The sequence below is a fragment of the Pinus tabuliformis genome, chromosome 9 (genome assembly GCF_031772625.1).
Source record: "Pinus tabuliformis cultivar Carrire ecotype Pingquan chromosome 9, CPIR1, whole genome shotgun sequence".
Taxonomy (NCBI): Eukaryota; Viridiplantae; Streptophyta; class Pinopsida; order Pinales; family Pinaceae; genus Pinus; species Pinus tabuliformis.
This window is the reverse complement of record NC_142307.1, coordinates 1,351,249,670-1,351,267,098: the sequence shown is the minus strand read 5'-3', so window position 1 is coordinate 1,351,267,098 and position 17,429 is coordinate 1,351,249,670. Positions and strand designations below refer to the sequence as shown.

The following is a 17,429-nucleotide window of genomic DNA, read 5'->3' as shown; positions in this document are numbered from 1 at the left end:
GCAGGGGTAGTCTAACTTATAAATGAAAGTGTTTTTCACTACAATCTGATAATACAATTTCAAGCAAGAATGTGATTTTTTGTTGCTTAAAATACATTTTTGAATGCATAAATAGATTCAGCACCCTGAAAAACCCCTGAGGCACTTGAATTTTACAGATTAAACAACTTAAACTCAAGTTTTTAAAAATCTCTGCCACATTTTGATTAAAATTAACCAGAAGACACATCGTGAAAAAATGTCATTTCATCTATAAATTAGACTACACCATAGGATACATAATGAAAAGAAACATTTGAGTTTTATCTCTAACCTTGGCCAACTCAAAAACAGAAACCAAATTCCAAAAAATTGCCAATAATGTCAGAATACTATTGATATACACTAGTAACCACGATAAAAATATTCATCAATCAAGATTACAAAAATAAGAGTTACATATTTCTTTTTCACAATAATAATACTGCAATGGGGTCATACACCCTTCAAGAACATTTAATCTCGGTACTCCATAATAGATTCAAATGAGCAGACGAGCAAGCAAAAAGCACCCGACAGTGATCAGTGATGTGCACTGCAGGGCATATGACCATTCAATGTGAACATATCCTGCAAAGTACGTCACTGCTGGGAGCGTAAGCGTCACCCCTCTAACATGCATTATTTGAAAATTCCAATAACCACATTCAAAATAATTTAAATGTAACTATCAAATTACTAAAACCTAAGCTCAGATAAAATATTACCATCTATTGAACCTTATCATAAAAAGACAATTCTAACAAATCTAAAGGAAATACTATGCCATGTGTTAAACCAACCAAATCATTGCATTGATACTAAAATAAGTGAGTAGTAAAAACAGTGCCAGTTTGCTCAAAATATGGGCATTTAGTAGAAACAGTTCATCTTGCAATTATGCTATAATAGAAGGGGCAACAGATCTCAATGCTCCTTTAAAACCCAAATATGACGATTTCTTAGGTAGAAGCTCTAATGAAAAGCCTCGTAGTCTAACAAAACATAAAATAGCATGTCGAATGGATGAAAAAATACAGAATATGTCAAAAAACAGTTAAAAACGCCCCAAGTGACCTTATTGTATACATACTAGATAACCTTACATCAACACTGACATCAAACCCTCATTGCTAAACCATCGAAATGCAGAAGTAATTGGGTTCAATTTACAGCAAAATTAATCAAGGCAAAGATGCCAACTGTAGCAAGATATGGTGTTTCTGGCCAAGAAGAAATATGACACAAATTTAATCCTGAAATGATCACAATAGTTTAGTCCAAAACATCTATTTTTTAAAATGAATGCAATTATTCCGGAAAATTCCTCATACAATGACTCAATCTCTGAAAGGTAGCTTGAACTCAAGCAGTTGCATAAAAGGCTTCTCCGCATAAATTGTGGATGAAACATGAAGAGAAAACAAGATAGTTCTAAACAAGACCAAATCTTCAAAACTGAAATGCAAGGGAATATATCACTTGAAACATTTGGCATCCAACAAAGGCTCACCCTCAAAGGGCTCTTGATCTTCAATCATGGCATTTGCACGCTCTCTCTGAGCGTCATCATTGATGTCTACCTTAGTCCATTCGTACAATTCCATATCATAGCATTCATCCATAACAAACTTGGGAATTTCTGGCCCACGGAAAAGCCATAATCCCTTGACTTTAAAAGGGCCCTCTTTTCCAATGATAAGCATCTTTCCAAAAGCATACTTGCGTGCAAGATCCATACGTTGCAAGAATCCTGTGACTTTGTTCAATGTGACAAATGAAACTGTATTTTCATCGTTGTATTTGTACTCACAGAACCACAATGAATATCCTTCTGGATCATACATATCCCAGAACCCTGCACAGACAGAGATTGGTATAAATGAGTATAAAAGACAAGTACCAAGTGAAAGAATCATACCATAAGATGTGACACCAGATGAATGGATACAAAATTTAGTGTGGAAAGTTGAAACAATTCCTCTGCAACAAAGTTACTACTATATTTGGAAACTGCCACAAATGTAGAAATCTCTTTTAAAACACCAAAAAGATCACCTTCTCTCAGTATATAAAAATTATGTATACTAAGTTCAATATGAAGTTTTAAACCACACCTTTAATAGCAACCTCTCGAAAATTAGTCTTTGTGTTTGAATAAAGCCTCTTCCAATCATCGAGAATCATTTTACTGGGTGGCAGAAGATCAAGAGGATTTTTTGGCTTTGGTTTGGGGGCCTCATCCTCCTCATCTGCAGGAGGATCTTCCACCTTAGGCTTTGCAGGTTGTTTTTTGACCTCCTGTTTAGGCTTGTGCTTTTGTTCTTTAGCTTGAGCAGCCTTCTTATTAGTTTGCACAACAGGAGGAACAGCATCTGCTTGTTTAACCTCACCCAAAATCTTTTTGAATTTTGGTTGATTAACCATAGTCCAAAAGTACCGCTCCACATGAGGAAACTCTTTAGTGAAATCTTTTGTCATGCATCTTGTAAAACCCTGATACAAGTTGCACGTCACAATAATGTCTGCCAATGTAATGGAATGCCCGACCAGGTAGGTGTTTGTAGCCAGATATGAATTCAATGCAAGTAAACCTATCTTGAGGTCAGAAATGGCAGCCTCCTCTGCCTGCATTATCAAACATTGCAGTTGTATAATTACGTCTGCTAACATCCATAATAAAACATTTGACATAAAATTATTTAAGAACAAAAAACAGACCGGTGGAAGGTACACTCCAGATCCAATTCTAGGAAAGTACCATCGCATGACATTTGCGTCAATCTCTATAGAAGAAAAATCTATCCACTGTTCAACATGGGCCTGAAATATCCAGCATTTTTCAGTTAACATTTTGAGAATATACCAATATTTGTCGAAAAGAAAAACAAATAAGCATTACAACTCACATAATCAATCAGTGAAGATCCAAACAGGGTATTGTCACCCTTCAATCGTGCAACTGCAAAGAGAAAAAGAGTCAACAGCGTCCATTCCATGAAGCACACACTCTATTACAAAAGCACAACATACAAAAAACTTGAAAATGCCATTCTCACCATAACGTGCAATGACATTACTTTCAAAAACTGCACCCTCAGGTGTCTCCAAAACCGGAATCTGTCAAATGCAATTCAAAAAGATCTAAATGAATGTAACATATGGTAAAAGAAAACTAGGCAAGTATGTCAATGGCCCATGAATCGCTACCAAATAACAGCATAATCTTCTAGCATACCTTTCCTATAGGATTCATTTTAAGAAATTCAGGGGATTTATTTGACTCGCCCATCACAAAATTTGGAGCTAAGTTGAGTTTTACACCAGCGTATTCTGCAGTGATGCGTGCTTTAAAGCCATTTTTATTGATAGACGATGCATGTAAAGTCTGCACAAATGATGCAAGAAGAAAATCAGTAACGTTTACAAATGAAGAACGATTATATGACACATTAGAATAACTTGCAAGAAATTCATTCATGGATTTCTCATCGTAGAGTTGTACTTATGCAGAATCAGTTTCTGGGGTTTAGTCAGTTTAGTCAGTCAGCCTATGAATTCAGGGAACTCAAACTTTTATTGTGCATCAAATAATGTGATATTACTGTATTTAACATGCAGGATGTAAATAAACAATAATCATCCAAGAGTATGATACCTAAGCATACCTACTTAAGCTAACATGGTGAAACCCATCTCAAAAGCTACCTTAAAAGTGCTGAAGATGTTTACTCCATATGTGCATCTTGTTCACGATGCTTCTAAAAAGAGAGAGATGTAGCTTGAGCCTTGTACTCTATCATTGCTGGGAAAAGGGATAATACAGAAATCACATCTGTGTTGCATGTAGATGTGTCCCCTCCCCTAGAAAACATGCCCCTTGGACAGGGACAGAAACATCTCCTACTACTGGGATATTGATCCCGACAATATTTTCCAGAGATTGAGGACATCCCCATAAAATAAAACATTGTTAGAAAAATAGCAGAAAATGAAAACACCTAGCAGGAAACCACAGAGCTTCACTGCTTGGCACATTACATCAGCCTAAAAACCCCAAATCCCTCTTCTTCTTTTTTGTCATTTACCTCTTGTGAACAACTTAGACGAAGAAAAGAAAAATAAAATTGGGATTTGCCATGCCAATTTTTGGAAGGATTTGTTAACAATGACCAGTACTAATTATTAAAGAGGACTCCTCAGTCTTCGGCTTCAGGAGTTGGAATTTCAGCTTTCTTAGTGTTTAATCTCAGTTTCAGGTTTACACATTCAGATTTCACTTTCAGACATTCATTTCAATTTCCACATTATTAAAGAATGACTATTATAATTTATTTCATGTTGTAAGTTTTCCAAATCACATAAATTTCAGTTCTGCTTTTTAAAATTTAAATTTTTCATATATAATAATATTTATATGTGAACTAACCCTGACATCCCCCACACTAGGATTTCAATTTTCAAAAAGTGGCATCCCTGGTCTCATCCACAACACCACATATGTAGAATTGTCTAGCAAAAAAGCATAGGATGCTATTCTAATTAAATTGGAAACAAATGTATAATTATATGTAGACATGTTCATAATGACTTCGCATTGAGCAGATGGGTGCCTTTCCATCACCAAAATTAGGATCTTGCAATAGATTATTGTATACAGTGGCAGTGGACGAACATGGTTTTAGTAATACCACATACTCAAGCCCAAAATTATACCTTACCATGTTCATAATAGCTTGGAATATGGGTGCCTTTTCAGCACCAATAGTAAAATCTTGCAAAGGAACACAGTTTTGTAAAGAACTCAATACCACATTCTCACACCCAATACAGAAAATAGAAAACAAGGCATGGATTGAGGCTTGAGTTCTCTAAATTTTACGGACTGAGAATCTTGAGTTTGTCCCCATCCTGTATTATGAACCCTGACAACCTAAAATCCACTATCCCTGAACAAACACTCAAACCCTCACATGAAGCTTGAATAAAAATATTTCCAAACTTAAAATCAAAGGCTTTACGCAATGTAAGCACTCAGCCTAGTTTAACAAACTGGCAGTACCCATTATAATAATAAAGTACAAAAGTAATAACAAAACTCAGAAGCAGAATAAAAGACTTTTAAGCAATCTAACCACTTGTCCTAGTTTAACAAACCAGCAGTACCCATTAAAATAATTAAGTACAAAGGTAACAATTAAAAAACAGAAGCAGAATAAAGTGAATCCAGAACACAAAAATAGGAAGAGAAGAAATTGCTGACACCGATGTCGATGCCCCCAGTAAAACATAGAAATGTCAGCAGAAGGGAAATAAGGTGGGTATAATCTGAAAGAGCACTTTGGATGTTTAACGAATGTACACACCATAATAAACTACCATGGATTTTGAGTTCTAGTTTTACCTTTATGTATACAATTTTACTAAAACTATTCAATTGAAGCAAGTACTATATGCTTCACTATTAGTTTGAGTCTTTTAATTAAATAAACCAGCCTTTAAGAGGTTCCACTCTATTTCATAAGTCTGATTTTTCATGACGCTTCTTCTTTATGCTGTACTTTAATGGTCTCGTAAAATTATTTTCCATCTTTCATGTCTTCACACAGTTGTATATGTATGTTTAATCTCTACAACAGCCCATGGCTACTGATTGGAAAAATGGAGCAGAAGTTCATAACAGAAGGCACCAGGAGAATTGTGAGAACTTATTTTTCCTGAATTTAGATAGTTTTTTCTGATATTTAAATGGTTCACCTTTAATGCAAAATAAAGTGCTCTGATGCATTCAAATTATTCCAAGGCAAATATATTTGCAGCATACTATTTTTGTTAAGCACTTAAGCAATCTGCATATTAAAACATCATTTTTGAAAGGCCATTTTCCATTAACAATATATTTTTGGTTTTTCATTCTAATGTTGAGCAGCATAAGTTTACCATGAAATATTCCTCCTTTTCTTACTTGGGACGCCTTCCTTGTATAAACTCGTGGAGGAGGTTAGGGGATCTATCTAGACCTCTGGAACTTAAGGAACTCTGGGTCCAATACAAATTCCCAAGCTCATGATGTAAGGCATCCAACTCACCCAGTATTGATCTCCTCGAATATCACTGAATTTAGAAGGCTCTAGGGGTGGTCACTTGCTGCAACTGGTGTAGCAAGTGACCAGTTGCACCTTGCCAGTGGTGGAGCCTAAGACCGGTCACACCTTACCAATGGTGGAACATGCAAGCAATCACACCTTGCCAGGCATAAAAGGAGCAATCTCCCACAAAAACTGAAAATATAGGGAAGAAAAGACATGATATCCACAATCGATTCTCAATGAGTCTCTAGGGTGGTAAATAGAACTGTAACAGATGCCCGTGTGAGGTCAAAAGAGGAACTGATGGCCAAAACAAATTATAATAACCACAATTATGAGGCAACACGAGGAAGGAGCTGAAGATCAAGGAACCAGTGAGTACCTACAACCAATCATCAACCAAACATTTATAAAACATCTCTCAAGTAGGCATATCCATGTTTGAAAAATAAACAAAGCATGGCTGTCAACACAATACACTACAAAACCATGTAATTAGGTGCAAAAAGATGGCAAATTATAATGGGTGCATAATGTGTATGTTGAATGCCTACAACAACCTAGGATTGTTGATTGGAAAGATTAGCTAGCAGCAGTTCATAATAGAAAGCACCAGAAGAATTGCAAGAACTTGAATTTGTTGAATGCCTACATTAAGATAGTTCTTGGTCATATTTTAAACATCCACCTCTGATGCAAAATACAACTCTTTGAAGCACTCAACTTCTCCAAGGCAAATAAATTTGCAACATGCCATATATCCCAAGCATTAAACCATATATGCATACAACGACTGCTTATAGCAGTCCAAAGCTGTTTTTTATAAGCAGTGTATTTATGGTTTAATTGAGAAGTTTATTTACATTCCTTCTTACCTTGTCAATCTATTGTTTACAGCGAAGATAAAGGGGTATAAGACCGTAAAATTCCATAAGATATCAGCTCTTTAATAGGCTTCACCCTCTCTACGTTCAGTTAACTATTTCCAATGCAAGTTAAAGTCACTTAATTTAACTCTATTTTAATTGATGCTGAAAACTATTAGTAAACCAACCACAAGGAAAGAGCCAGATCAGTAAAAGCAGGGCTCTATTATAGTTCCATCATTTGATCCAGTTCAAGTCAGGCCGGGAAGTTATACAGTGAAAGCAACATCCAAAAACGACATTAATAAATCTAAACTAAGAGTAAATTGGTCGCTATGAGCCACCACAATTAAGATTTAAAATCTAAATCAAGACCAACAGTCCAGTTTCTGGAATAAAGCTGGCTTTTTACATCAACCAACCCTAAAATCAGGTTGATCACTTATGCCTACTTGACTACTGGTTACTTTTATGATACATTCTATAATTATTTTGATTTGTTCGTTTTAGCTGGCCTCAGGCCTAAAGAATGCCACGCTCGTTTTAGCTGGCCTCTGGCCTAAAGAATGCCACATAATATTTAGGGTTTTCAGAAAGACATTTTGAATCCTCAAAAAGCTATGGTTCTGCCACTGGTCAGAACGATATGTAAATTTTCTTTATTCTAATGAAATGCAGCTGTTTTACCGACCCAAAGAAAAAAAACACTATAAATTCCCCAGTTGCAACCAGCTTAATCACATCCAGAGGTTTTTACCAACCCTAAAAATTGCCAGTTGCAACCAGCTAATCACATCCGAAGGTAAACAGTAACATGCACATCAAAGCAAATCAATGTACTCTTGAAACAATATCCTGAGAAATTCCTGAGAGCATACCAAACAGATCATGTTTTAAACAACGTCGACAAGCCGTAAAAGTAAAAATAAACAGTGGCCACTCACCAGTGCCATAGTTTCAGAACCGATTGTAAAGCCTTCTAGTCCACTTCAAGTGTATGCAACCCGATGAATAGTTAGTATTCAGCCTGTCCAAATACAACGATAATCAGAGAAGTTCTAATAACATTTCTGCTTCGGGACACAATTTCAAGAAACAATACTTATAATAGTCCACAGAAAATCTCAGATCTGCAACATATATAACAAAGATACTGACAGGCCCACAAATCCCCACACAACCTCGTACCAGATTACAACATTACTTATATTTCAGAGCCAGGTATAAGAACCTAGAGCGGCCAGACATTCGAGTGCTTTTTAGCCTCTCGCCCTCGTCAATAACCCAGCACAAACAGAACATAAAGACACCCTCAGAACAAATTGCACACGGATATGAAGGATGTCACTAACAGAACCCACCTCAAAACAAATGACCCATGCAAATTAAATTAAAGATGTTTCAATCCGAACCCGCCTCAGAATACGACTGAATCAAAAGCAAACCAAACGCATCCTAATGCTATATTAACAAACAAAATCGAATATCGGAAATGCTCTGTTGTTTAAAGAAAAATTTTAAAGAGTCGATGAGGTGAAAACCTATGTCAAATATATATAAATAAAAATTGAGTGAAGTGCCATCTCATGAGGATATTCTTTAAATGCGGAGGTATCTAAATTAAAAGTAGATGAATGGACACAATACTTTATGCTTCTTCTCGAAAGGTAATTGATAAACTTAACTTCTACTTAAAGTTAAGTTAGATATAAATGAAATATTTGAATTCTTCTCATGGCTTCACGATCATGTTACAAAGGTTTTTTTTTTAATTCCCTAACATAAAGTGATACAAAATGGATTGTAAAAACCTTCTAAATCTTAAAAAAAAAAAAAAAACATTATCGCATGAGAAAAACTTTTGCAAAAGGCGGATTACACTATCACAAAGGAAAAACAAGAATAAATGGTGAAAACAGAGTCTATTAGAGGCTTAAGCAACTTCGCACAGGAGTCATCGGATCTAGCCGATCAATGGTCCAGATCTAATCAGCGTATCGCAGTTGGAGGTGGCAAGCGAAGTCTATCGGAAGCGGCCTTATGGGAAATCGCGATAGCGATCGACGTGATTAAACGAGAGTCGTTGATCTATGTGCGCAAATCAACGGCCCAGATCTACTCGCGCCATCGCATCGCCAATACACACACAGAAGGACTTATCGAGGCCCGAGGACTATGCAATATGCGATTGCGATATGTTGCATCGCAAAATCGCATCGCGACAATACAGAGGAGCGGGGCCAATACATATGCGACTTGCGATAAAGCCGGACCCGACGGGTCTTATGGGTACAAATATATATATATATATATAGATATATATATATATATATATATATTGAGTTCTGGAAAAAGGGGTTTTTCTATGTAAAATCACATTTTTGTTAAATAAACAAAAAAACAAAGGGAATGCGAATGGGGCGATAAAACGGACCCGAAAGGGTTTATACATGCAGTGATATGCATTTTGAGTTTTGTAACGAGCGATATTTCGGGCGGGCCTCCGGCAATAAGTGCTATTGGATGGGCTCCACTCGAGTCCATACACTGGCCGCCACGTGCCTTAGCGTCGGAGAGAGAACATCGCCTTTTCGGGTGGGTAATCTTCGTGCGCATAAGCCACCCGAAATCAATAGCAACCGTTGGATCAACGATCACATAGATCAACGGTGGACTTGCGATAGCGCCCAAAGACGGATCTGAAATGGTTATAGGGTAGAATTGATAATATTTGAAGTCTGATAAACAGCGGTTTAGCGGATTTTACAGCGTTTCTGTGTATTTCTCTGTGTAAATAGAGAAATGACAATTTTGGGATTTCAAACGCGCCAAAGGTTCTTTTCGTTTCATAATAGGTGGCCACCATACCTGAAGACGTTAGGCCATGATTGGTTAACGCTCAGAGGGGATTTGAACGAACAGAGGCCAGAAGCCAGAAAGCCTGAAAGCGAAAACGAACAGACAAGTGTCGATTGGCTTAAAAGCCACTGAATGACAGAGACAGGGGCAGGCAGTGCTGAGACAGAGAGAAAACAGAGACAGAGAGCGAGAGGGAGAGTCTGTGTACTCAAAAAGACTTGGGGGATCCAAGTAAAGCCCTATTGTTTTATTCTTGTTGTGTGGAGACTCAATTTGAGCTCACATTTGTAAAAACTCTGCTCTTGAAGACATAATAGAGAGGTCACCACTGAAAGTTGGACCAGGAGACGTAGCCCAAGAGTTTTGGGTGAACTCCTTGATTATTTGTTGTGTTATGCGTGTATCTGTTATGTTTTTCTAACTACTTCATTGTCTATATTATTTGCAATCTTTTCGATCCGTTTCACTAAGTAATATAGGCAAATCCTGCACATGAGTCTGTAATACCTTAATATTAGTCTAAGATCTCATTTTCAGATCAAGTGGTATCAGAGCTTTAGGTTTGCTAAGGTTAGACAAGCTTGTGCTGGATTGTTGAATGCTAACTAGGTCAAAGCTCAAACTAGGAGAAGGAGAACTTGTTGAGGCTAATCCAGAAATTGGAAGAGTCTATCCTAGGATGGGAATGATAGAACAAACCCCATTAGAATCAGAATCTCAGTTCATGGACAGTTTTATGACCATGCGAGCCATGGTGGAAGAGATGTATCGAGAATTCAAGAAGGGTCGAGGTGAAAGCACTTCAACACCCAAACAAGACAAGGGAGCAGAGGAACCTTCTCTAGATGCCCCAGAGGGCAAAGGGAAAGGGGAAAAGCTTCCTCCATCATCTCCTCCACCATCACCTCCATCATCCTCATCTCCTAGCCCTGAAAAGAAAAAGAAGAAAACATCTTTGATTAAATTAGACGTGAAATTTGATATGCCAATTTATGATGGAGAATTAAATGCAGAAAAGCTAGATAACTGGATTAGACAGATTGATGTATATTGTAGGTTGCAGAACATTGATTCAGAGACGAGAAAGATTCAGTTGGCTAGCCTTCGCCTTGGAGGAACTGCATTAGTGTGGTGGGAAGGCAATAAACAAGCTGATCTGAAGAAACATGGTAAAATTCTTTCTACCTGGAATGAATTTGTTTCTTCTATCAAAAAACAATTCTATCCACTAGCTTATATGCAGCAAGCAATGATGAGTTGGCAAACTCTTTGCCAATTAAAGGGCCAAAGTGTACAAAGTTATACCCATGAATTTAGAAAAAGATCTTTAACTCTAGGCATATCTCTAGACTCACCTGAAACTTTGTTGAAGTATATCGGTGGTCTGCATAGCTATTTGAAGCACACCATTCTCATGTTTAATCCCACTAACCTAGATGATGTATCAATTCGGGCTACACATCTAGAGGCTAGAGGCAAGAATGTGAACCCAGAGATTGGGGGATCATCAAAACCCTCTGCAAGCAAGAACAAGGAAAAGAAGAAGCAGAAATGGAAGGAGAGGAAGACAAACGCTGTACAGAAAGACAAACCTTCATGCACTCACTACAAGAAGGATGGACACGATGATGAACACTATTGGTCTTTGCATCCGGAGCTGAAACCTAAGAATTTTGGTGGTAAGAAGAAGAAGATTGTTGTTGCTATTCAGAAAGACTTGGGGTCAGACTCAGGTGATGAAACAACAGTCACAGCCACAAGTATAAAAGTAAAAATTCTGAAGCATCTACAAGTAATTCTGCACAATCTATTAATAATGAAGATAATGAGAGGAAAAGACATGAGCTTTTTCATATTAGAGTTATTTCCAAGCACCAAAAGATTGATAATTTATTTGATAGTGGATCACAAGTAAACTTGATTTCTGAAACAATTGTAAAGAAGTTGGGATTACTAACAACACCTCACAAGAAGCCATATCCATTAGGTTGGGTATGTGATAAAACAAAGCTACAAGTGACTAGACAATGTAAACTTAGGTTTGCTATCAGGTCAACATTTGTAGATGAGGTTGAGTTAGATATAGTTCCCTTGGATATATGTGATATTGTTTTAGGAAGTCCTTACTTGTATGATAGAAAATCCATTTTCTATAGAGTTGAAAATAAGTATCAACTCACTAAAGATGGAATAGAATATATTGTAAGAGCTCATAAACTAAAAAATAACTATTCTCTCATAAACTCAGGGCAGAGGAAAAGAATTGTAAATTCATGCAAGCAATTTTTACTAATGGTTTTAAAGGAAAAGAACCCTGAAAAAACCAATGTATTTGAAGGTTGTGATGCTAAAGAGAAAGCTGATTTAGATAAAGTTGTTTCAGAATATGATATCCTATTTCAAGAGCCTAAAGGTCTGCCACCCAAAAGGGAAATAGTACATGATATTCATTTGCAGCAAGATGCTCCATTGCCTAACATCAGAATGTACAGGTTATCCGCTTTAGAGAATGCAGAGATCAAGAAGCAAGTACAGGAGCTGCTCAATAAAGGGTTCATAAGACCAAGCACATCATCATGTGGATCTCCAATTGTGTTGGTGAGAAAGAAAGATGGTTCGTGGAGGATGTGCATTGATTACATAGCACTAAATAAAATAATGATCAAGAATCGTTATCCTATTCCTCGCATTGATGATCTATTAGATCAGCTGAAAGAAGCAGTTTACTTTTCCAAGTTGGATTTGCATAGTGGCTATCATTAGGTCAGAGGTGTAGAAAAAGATGCATGGAAGACTGCTTTCAAGACAAAGCAAGGGTTGTATGAATGGCTGGTTATGCCTTTTGGCTTAACTAATGCTCCTGCCACTTTCATGAGAGTTATGAATGATGTACTCAGACCTTTTATTGATGATTTTGTAATTGTATATTTAGATGACATTCTTATTTTTAGTAAAACATGGGAAGAACATTTGAAGCATGTAAAGAAAACTTTAGATGTTTTGAAAAGAGAAAATCTCTATGTGAAGTTATCAAAATGTGAATTTGGTAAAACATCTTTAAATTATTTGGGTCATATTGTAGCGGGTAGTGATTTGAAGATAGATCCCTCTAAGGTTGAAGTCATTGTGAATTGGCCTAAACCCAAATCTACTATAGAAGTTAGGAGTTTCCTAGGAGCAGCACAATATTGGAGAAAGTTTATTGCTAACTTTTCCTTGATTGCAGCACCCTTACATGCTTTAACGGGATTGAACAAGGTGTTTCAGTGGGGCGGCAAACAACAGAAAGCCTTTGACACCTTAAGAGAAAAAATTAGTACAGCACCAGTACTAGCGTTCCCAGATCTTCAACAACCATTTGAGATTGAAACACATGCCAGTGATACAACATGGTAAACCCATATGCTATCATTCCGAGACATTTAATTCTGCAGTAGTTAATTAACCCACATATGATAAAGAATTGTATGCATTAGTGCAGAGTGTGAAAAAGTGGAAACAGTACCTATTAGGCAAAGAAACAATTACACATACAGATCATCAACCACTTCAATATTTGCACTCACAAACTAAATTGCAGCAATCAAGACATTATAGGTGGATGGGTTTTCTACACCAATTTCATCTTGTCATCAGATATAAGAAAGACATACACAATAAGGTTGTAGATATGCTATCAAGACCAATCATAAATGCATCTCCTATACTTAAGCATAACTCAGTAATGCGTGAAAGCTACATTGAACAATATGCTCAAGATGTAGATTTTAAAGATGTATATGCAACTTTAAGTCATGGCAAACAAGTAGAAGAATTGGATTATTATGTTAAGGACCAACTCTTGTATCATTTGGGAAAGTTATGCATTCCACAAACTGAAAGAGTTAACATAATCCGAGAAGCACATACTTCTCTTATAGTAAAACAGTTGCACAACTGCAAAGGTTCTGTTATTGGCCAAGAATGCATGAAACAGTTTCTAGATATATTAAAGGGCATACTATGTGTGCTAAAAGCAAGCCTAGTAATAGAAAATTAGGCTTGTACACTCCACTTCCAATTCCTTCTCGTCCTTGGGAAAGTGTTTCCATGGACTTTGTTGGGGGATTGCCAAAATCTAGAAAAGGTCATGATTATTTATATGTTATTGTGGACAGGTTCAACAAAATGTGTATTTTAATACCTTGTAACAAGCATATTACAGCTGAACAAACAACGAAGTTGTTCTTTTAGCATGTATGGGTTCATTTTGGGTTACCCACTTCCATTGTATCTGATCGAGATTCCCGATTTGTTGGGAAGTTTTGGTCAAGTCTGTGGGAATTGATGGACACCAGATTGAAGAAGAGCATAGCATTTCATCCACAAACAGATGGCCAAACAGAGGTGGTCAACAGGACAATGATCCAGTTGCTCAGAGGCTATTGCAGCAAGCATCCCAAGCTTTGGGATGAACATTTGTGTTATGTGCAACATGCTTACAATCGTGCCAAGCACTCTTCTACTCAGAGATCTCCTTTTGAGACTTGTTTTGGTTTTACACCAAAGTCTCCCTTGGATTTTGTCTTTGGTAAAGACATAGCAGTTGATGGACACAGTGATGTGGACAAAGCAACCAAGTTCATTGAACAAATCCAAGAAATTCAACAAGCAGTGTAGGAACAACTGGAAAGAAGGCAGACCAAGTACAAGGCAAGGCATGACAAGCATCGAATTGAGCATAGCTTCCAAGTTGGTGATCAAGTCTGGCTGTACATCAACAAAGACAGAATGCAAGGTGAAGGTAAGAAGCTGAAACCAATAAGGTATGGGCCTTTCAAGATACTTGAGAAAATTGGTGAAAACACTTTTTACCTTGATTTGCTAGCTTATATGCATATCTATTCAATCATTAATGCAGAGAACTTGAGACTATATGAACCTTCATTGATTGAAGATCCTGAAGAGCAAAGTCAGTTGCCTTCTATTGATGATCTGTTGCCTGAATATCTCAATGAGTTGCAGGAAGACACAGTTCTGGATAGGAAGGTGAGAACTACACGCAGAGGGGATGTTGAGTACCTGAGAATTGGACTCGAAGGTTCAAAACCAAGTAGTGTAAGATGGATATAGATTGGACAAGTGAGGAAGTTGTATCCTCACTTGATCGATGCTTAAAACCAACTTTTGGTGATCCAAAAGCTTTTTCAGTGGGAAGGCTGATCCGGATTTAAACAGGAACGCAATAAAATACAGAGATAACCATAAACACAAAGATGCAACGGAAATAATACTTTATTTCATTACTGTAAAATACTGAGATATGCTTACAAACAGAAATGGAAAGAAACCAGCTAGGGCGATGGTAGCTTATCTCTGAGAAGAGATGTGGCGGCTACATGCCTTTGAACTGTTCTGAACTCAGTTACAATGAGGCTCGAAGGCCTATTTATTGTTGAGAAACAATGGAAAACCCTTCACATCCCGAAACCTAACCCTAGAAGATGAAACACCAAATTGTGGGCCCCGTTTGGGTAAATTGGTACATCAATTTCCCGGGGTCGTAACTTTGGCATACAATCTCCGTTTGACGCGTACGATAGCTCGTTAGAAAGATCTATCCGAGTACTACCACTTTGGGAGGCAATATCAACCCATGTTGCCCCAGATTCCCAAAAAAAAAACGTCGTTTAGGGCCTCAAAACGGCTCCGGAAGTTCAGGACTCGAAAAACTGCTAAAAATAGTAAATTGTGCTACAATTTAGGAAACTGAAAAGACTGAAAGAGACAGTTGTGGGGGTCCAAATGGGATAGGTGGGTGGGCACCAACATCCACCTGGATCATTCCTCCCCCCTTAGGAAGCAATGGTCCCCATTGCCTTGAGTTCCTCCATCTGCTGAACTTGTCCTGCAATCTCTGATGTGTCCAGTGATGGTGGGAAGCATGGTTAACGATGGTCCACATTGAACATTTGGTGCCGGCGAAGGAATGGAGGAATGAAGTGCTCCAAAGGATTGTTCCCCATAGCCTTGGTACTGCTGTAAGGACCATGTCGGAGTGATCTGAGCTTCTGATGGGTTCTGGTAAGGCGTTCTTTCTGTCGATGCAACCAGACTTTGTTGCCCACCTGAAACTTGTGTGGTACCCATGTGGGTGAGGAGAAGTTGTTCTTGTGTTTTGTCATGACCGTATCCCTTTGCGGCTGCTGCTGTGTGGAGGAACCCTTTGCAGGGGTCATGGAGGTAGCAACGATCTTCCCCTTACTTTGGGAGTGAACCAGACAGATAAATTTCCTGGTCTGTGAGATGAGCTTGCTGCCTTTCTTGGTAGTGATCAAGGATGTGGCAGTAGGTGGGGCTACCTCTGGTATCTTGTATAATGAATTATTCAAAGAAATAATGACAGCACGAGGCCTTGACTCATACACAGCATGTCGCCTCCACAAGTATGGTTGGCCTAATAGTACATCACAAACATCCAGAGGTGTAACATCACACAATACCTCGTCTGTGAAGGGTTTGATGCTGTAGGGAAGGCGGCACTGCTGGCGAACTTTCAGATCTCGTCCTTCATGAAGCCACCCGATACTGTACGGTTGTGGGTGCGATGTAGTCGGTAGGCCCAACCGCTTCACGACCTCTGCTGAAATGAGGTTCTTTTGGCTGCCACTGTCGACAATGAATTGTAGCGGCGAACCCTTCACCCACATCTGTGAGTGGAAAAGACGCTCCCCTTCCTCTGGATTTTCGGGCTCATCTTTCTGGATCTTGGCGGTGGCAACAGTGGCGCTGGGATCCGCATCAATGATCTGCTTCCCTTTGCCATTCCCCTTGTCGAGTTCTGGCTCAGGGTCGGAACATGCATCTGATTCAGAAGCCTTCAACTCAGCCACCAGCGACTGCTTGGTCCGACACTCACTTGTGTTATGAGTGGGACTCTTGTGGAACTCACACCACTTCCCTGTGTCCCTCTTCGGCTTCATGGTGTTGTTCTTTTCTTGCGGCTTCGACGGGTTGTCTTGGGTCACCCCGCCTTGGCTTTGTCCTTTGGGCTTCGGATTTGCAGATCCAAAGTCTCGCTTCTTCTGTTTGAACTTTTGCTCGATTTTGACAGCGTATCGGTATGCTGTGCCGAGTGAGGAGATGTTCAAGAACACCATCTCTTCCTGGATGTATCTGTGCAGGCAACCACGGTATTTGAGTACCAGATGCAGCTCAGAATCTTTGATACCCAACTGTGTGTGAAGGGTATGAAAAATGTTTGTGAACTCTAGCACACCTTGGTCTCGTCCCTGCCGCAGTGTGGTCCATTTGATGTATTTGTCCTCATAGCTTCCGACAGGGTAGTACTGCTCCTTGATGGCATCCCGGAAGTCATTCCAAGTGGGTGCAGCTGAAAATAATGAGCCTGTACTTTCATCCTTCTGCTCGCAGTAGGTTTCCCACCAGTCCTTGACGTGGGGGGCTGCTTTGAGAAGGGCGAAAACAATCTTTTCCCGATTTGAAAATTCATGAACAGAAAAATACCCATCTAGCAGATTTAACCATTTATCTACTGCATCTGCGTCTATTTGACCCTCGAAGATGGGGATTTCAAAATTAACTTGTACCTTAAATG

At 38.4% G+C, this 17,429-nt stretch overlaps 1 protein-coding gene across 4 annotated transcripts; it reads right to left on the bottom strand.

Annotated features, from left to right (window-relative positions):
• Nucleotides 1–1,148: 1,148 nt before the first annotated feature.
• Nucleotides 1,149–8,499, bottom strand: LOC149153508 (elongation factor 1-gamma 1-like). 4 transcript variants are annotated; one of them, XM_089445990.1, is made up of 8 exons: nt 8,132–8,499; nt 7,918–8,000; nt 3,257–3,406; nt 3,078–3,138; nt 2,928–2,980; nt 2,740–2,841; nt 2,136–2,646; nt 1,149–1,876 (listed from the first exon to the last, which is right to left on the bottom strand). In XM_089445990.1, the coding sequence occupies exons 2-8, from the start codon at nt 7,924–7,926 to the stop codon at nt 1,497–1,499; spliced, it is 1,266 nt and encodes a 421-aa protein (XP_089302116.1). In that variant the 5' UTR covers nt 7,927–8,000; nt 8,132–8,499; the 3' UTR covers nt 1,149–1,496. The 4 variants fall into 4 exon arrangements, with proteins under 4 accessions (XP_089302116.1, XP_089302114.1, XP_089302117.1 ...); XM_089445988.1 differs by having other exon boundaries at nt 8,162–8,498; XM_089445991.1 differs by having other exon boundaries at nt 8,205–8,498.
• Between the last annotated feature and the right edge of the window lie 8,930 nt (nt 8,500–17,429).

What these genes read in the sequence shown, in the direction of transcription:
- LOC149153508 (XM_089445990.1), bottom strand. An exon ending in CTGGAGTGTACCTTCCACCG is followed by an intron (nt 2,647 to 2,739) that starts GTCTGTTTTTTG and finishes TTGATAATGCAG; the next exon opens with GCAGAGGAGGCTGCCATTTC. An exon ending in TCGAGAGGTTGCTATTAAAG is followed by an intron (nt 1,877 to 2,135) that starts GTGTGGTTTAAA and finishes CTGTCTGTGCAG; the next exon opens with GGTTCTGGGATATGTATGAT.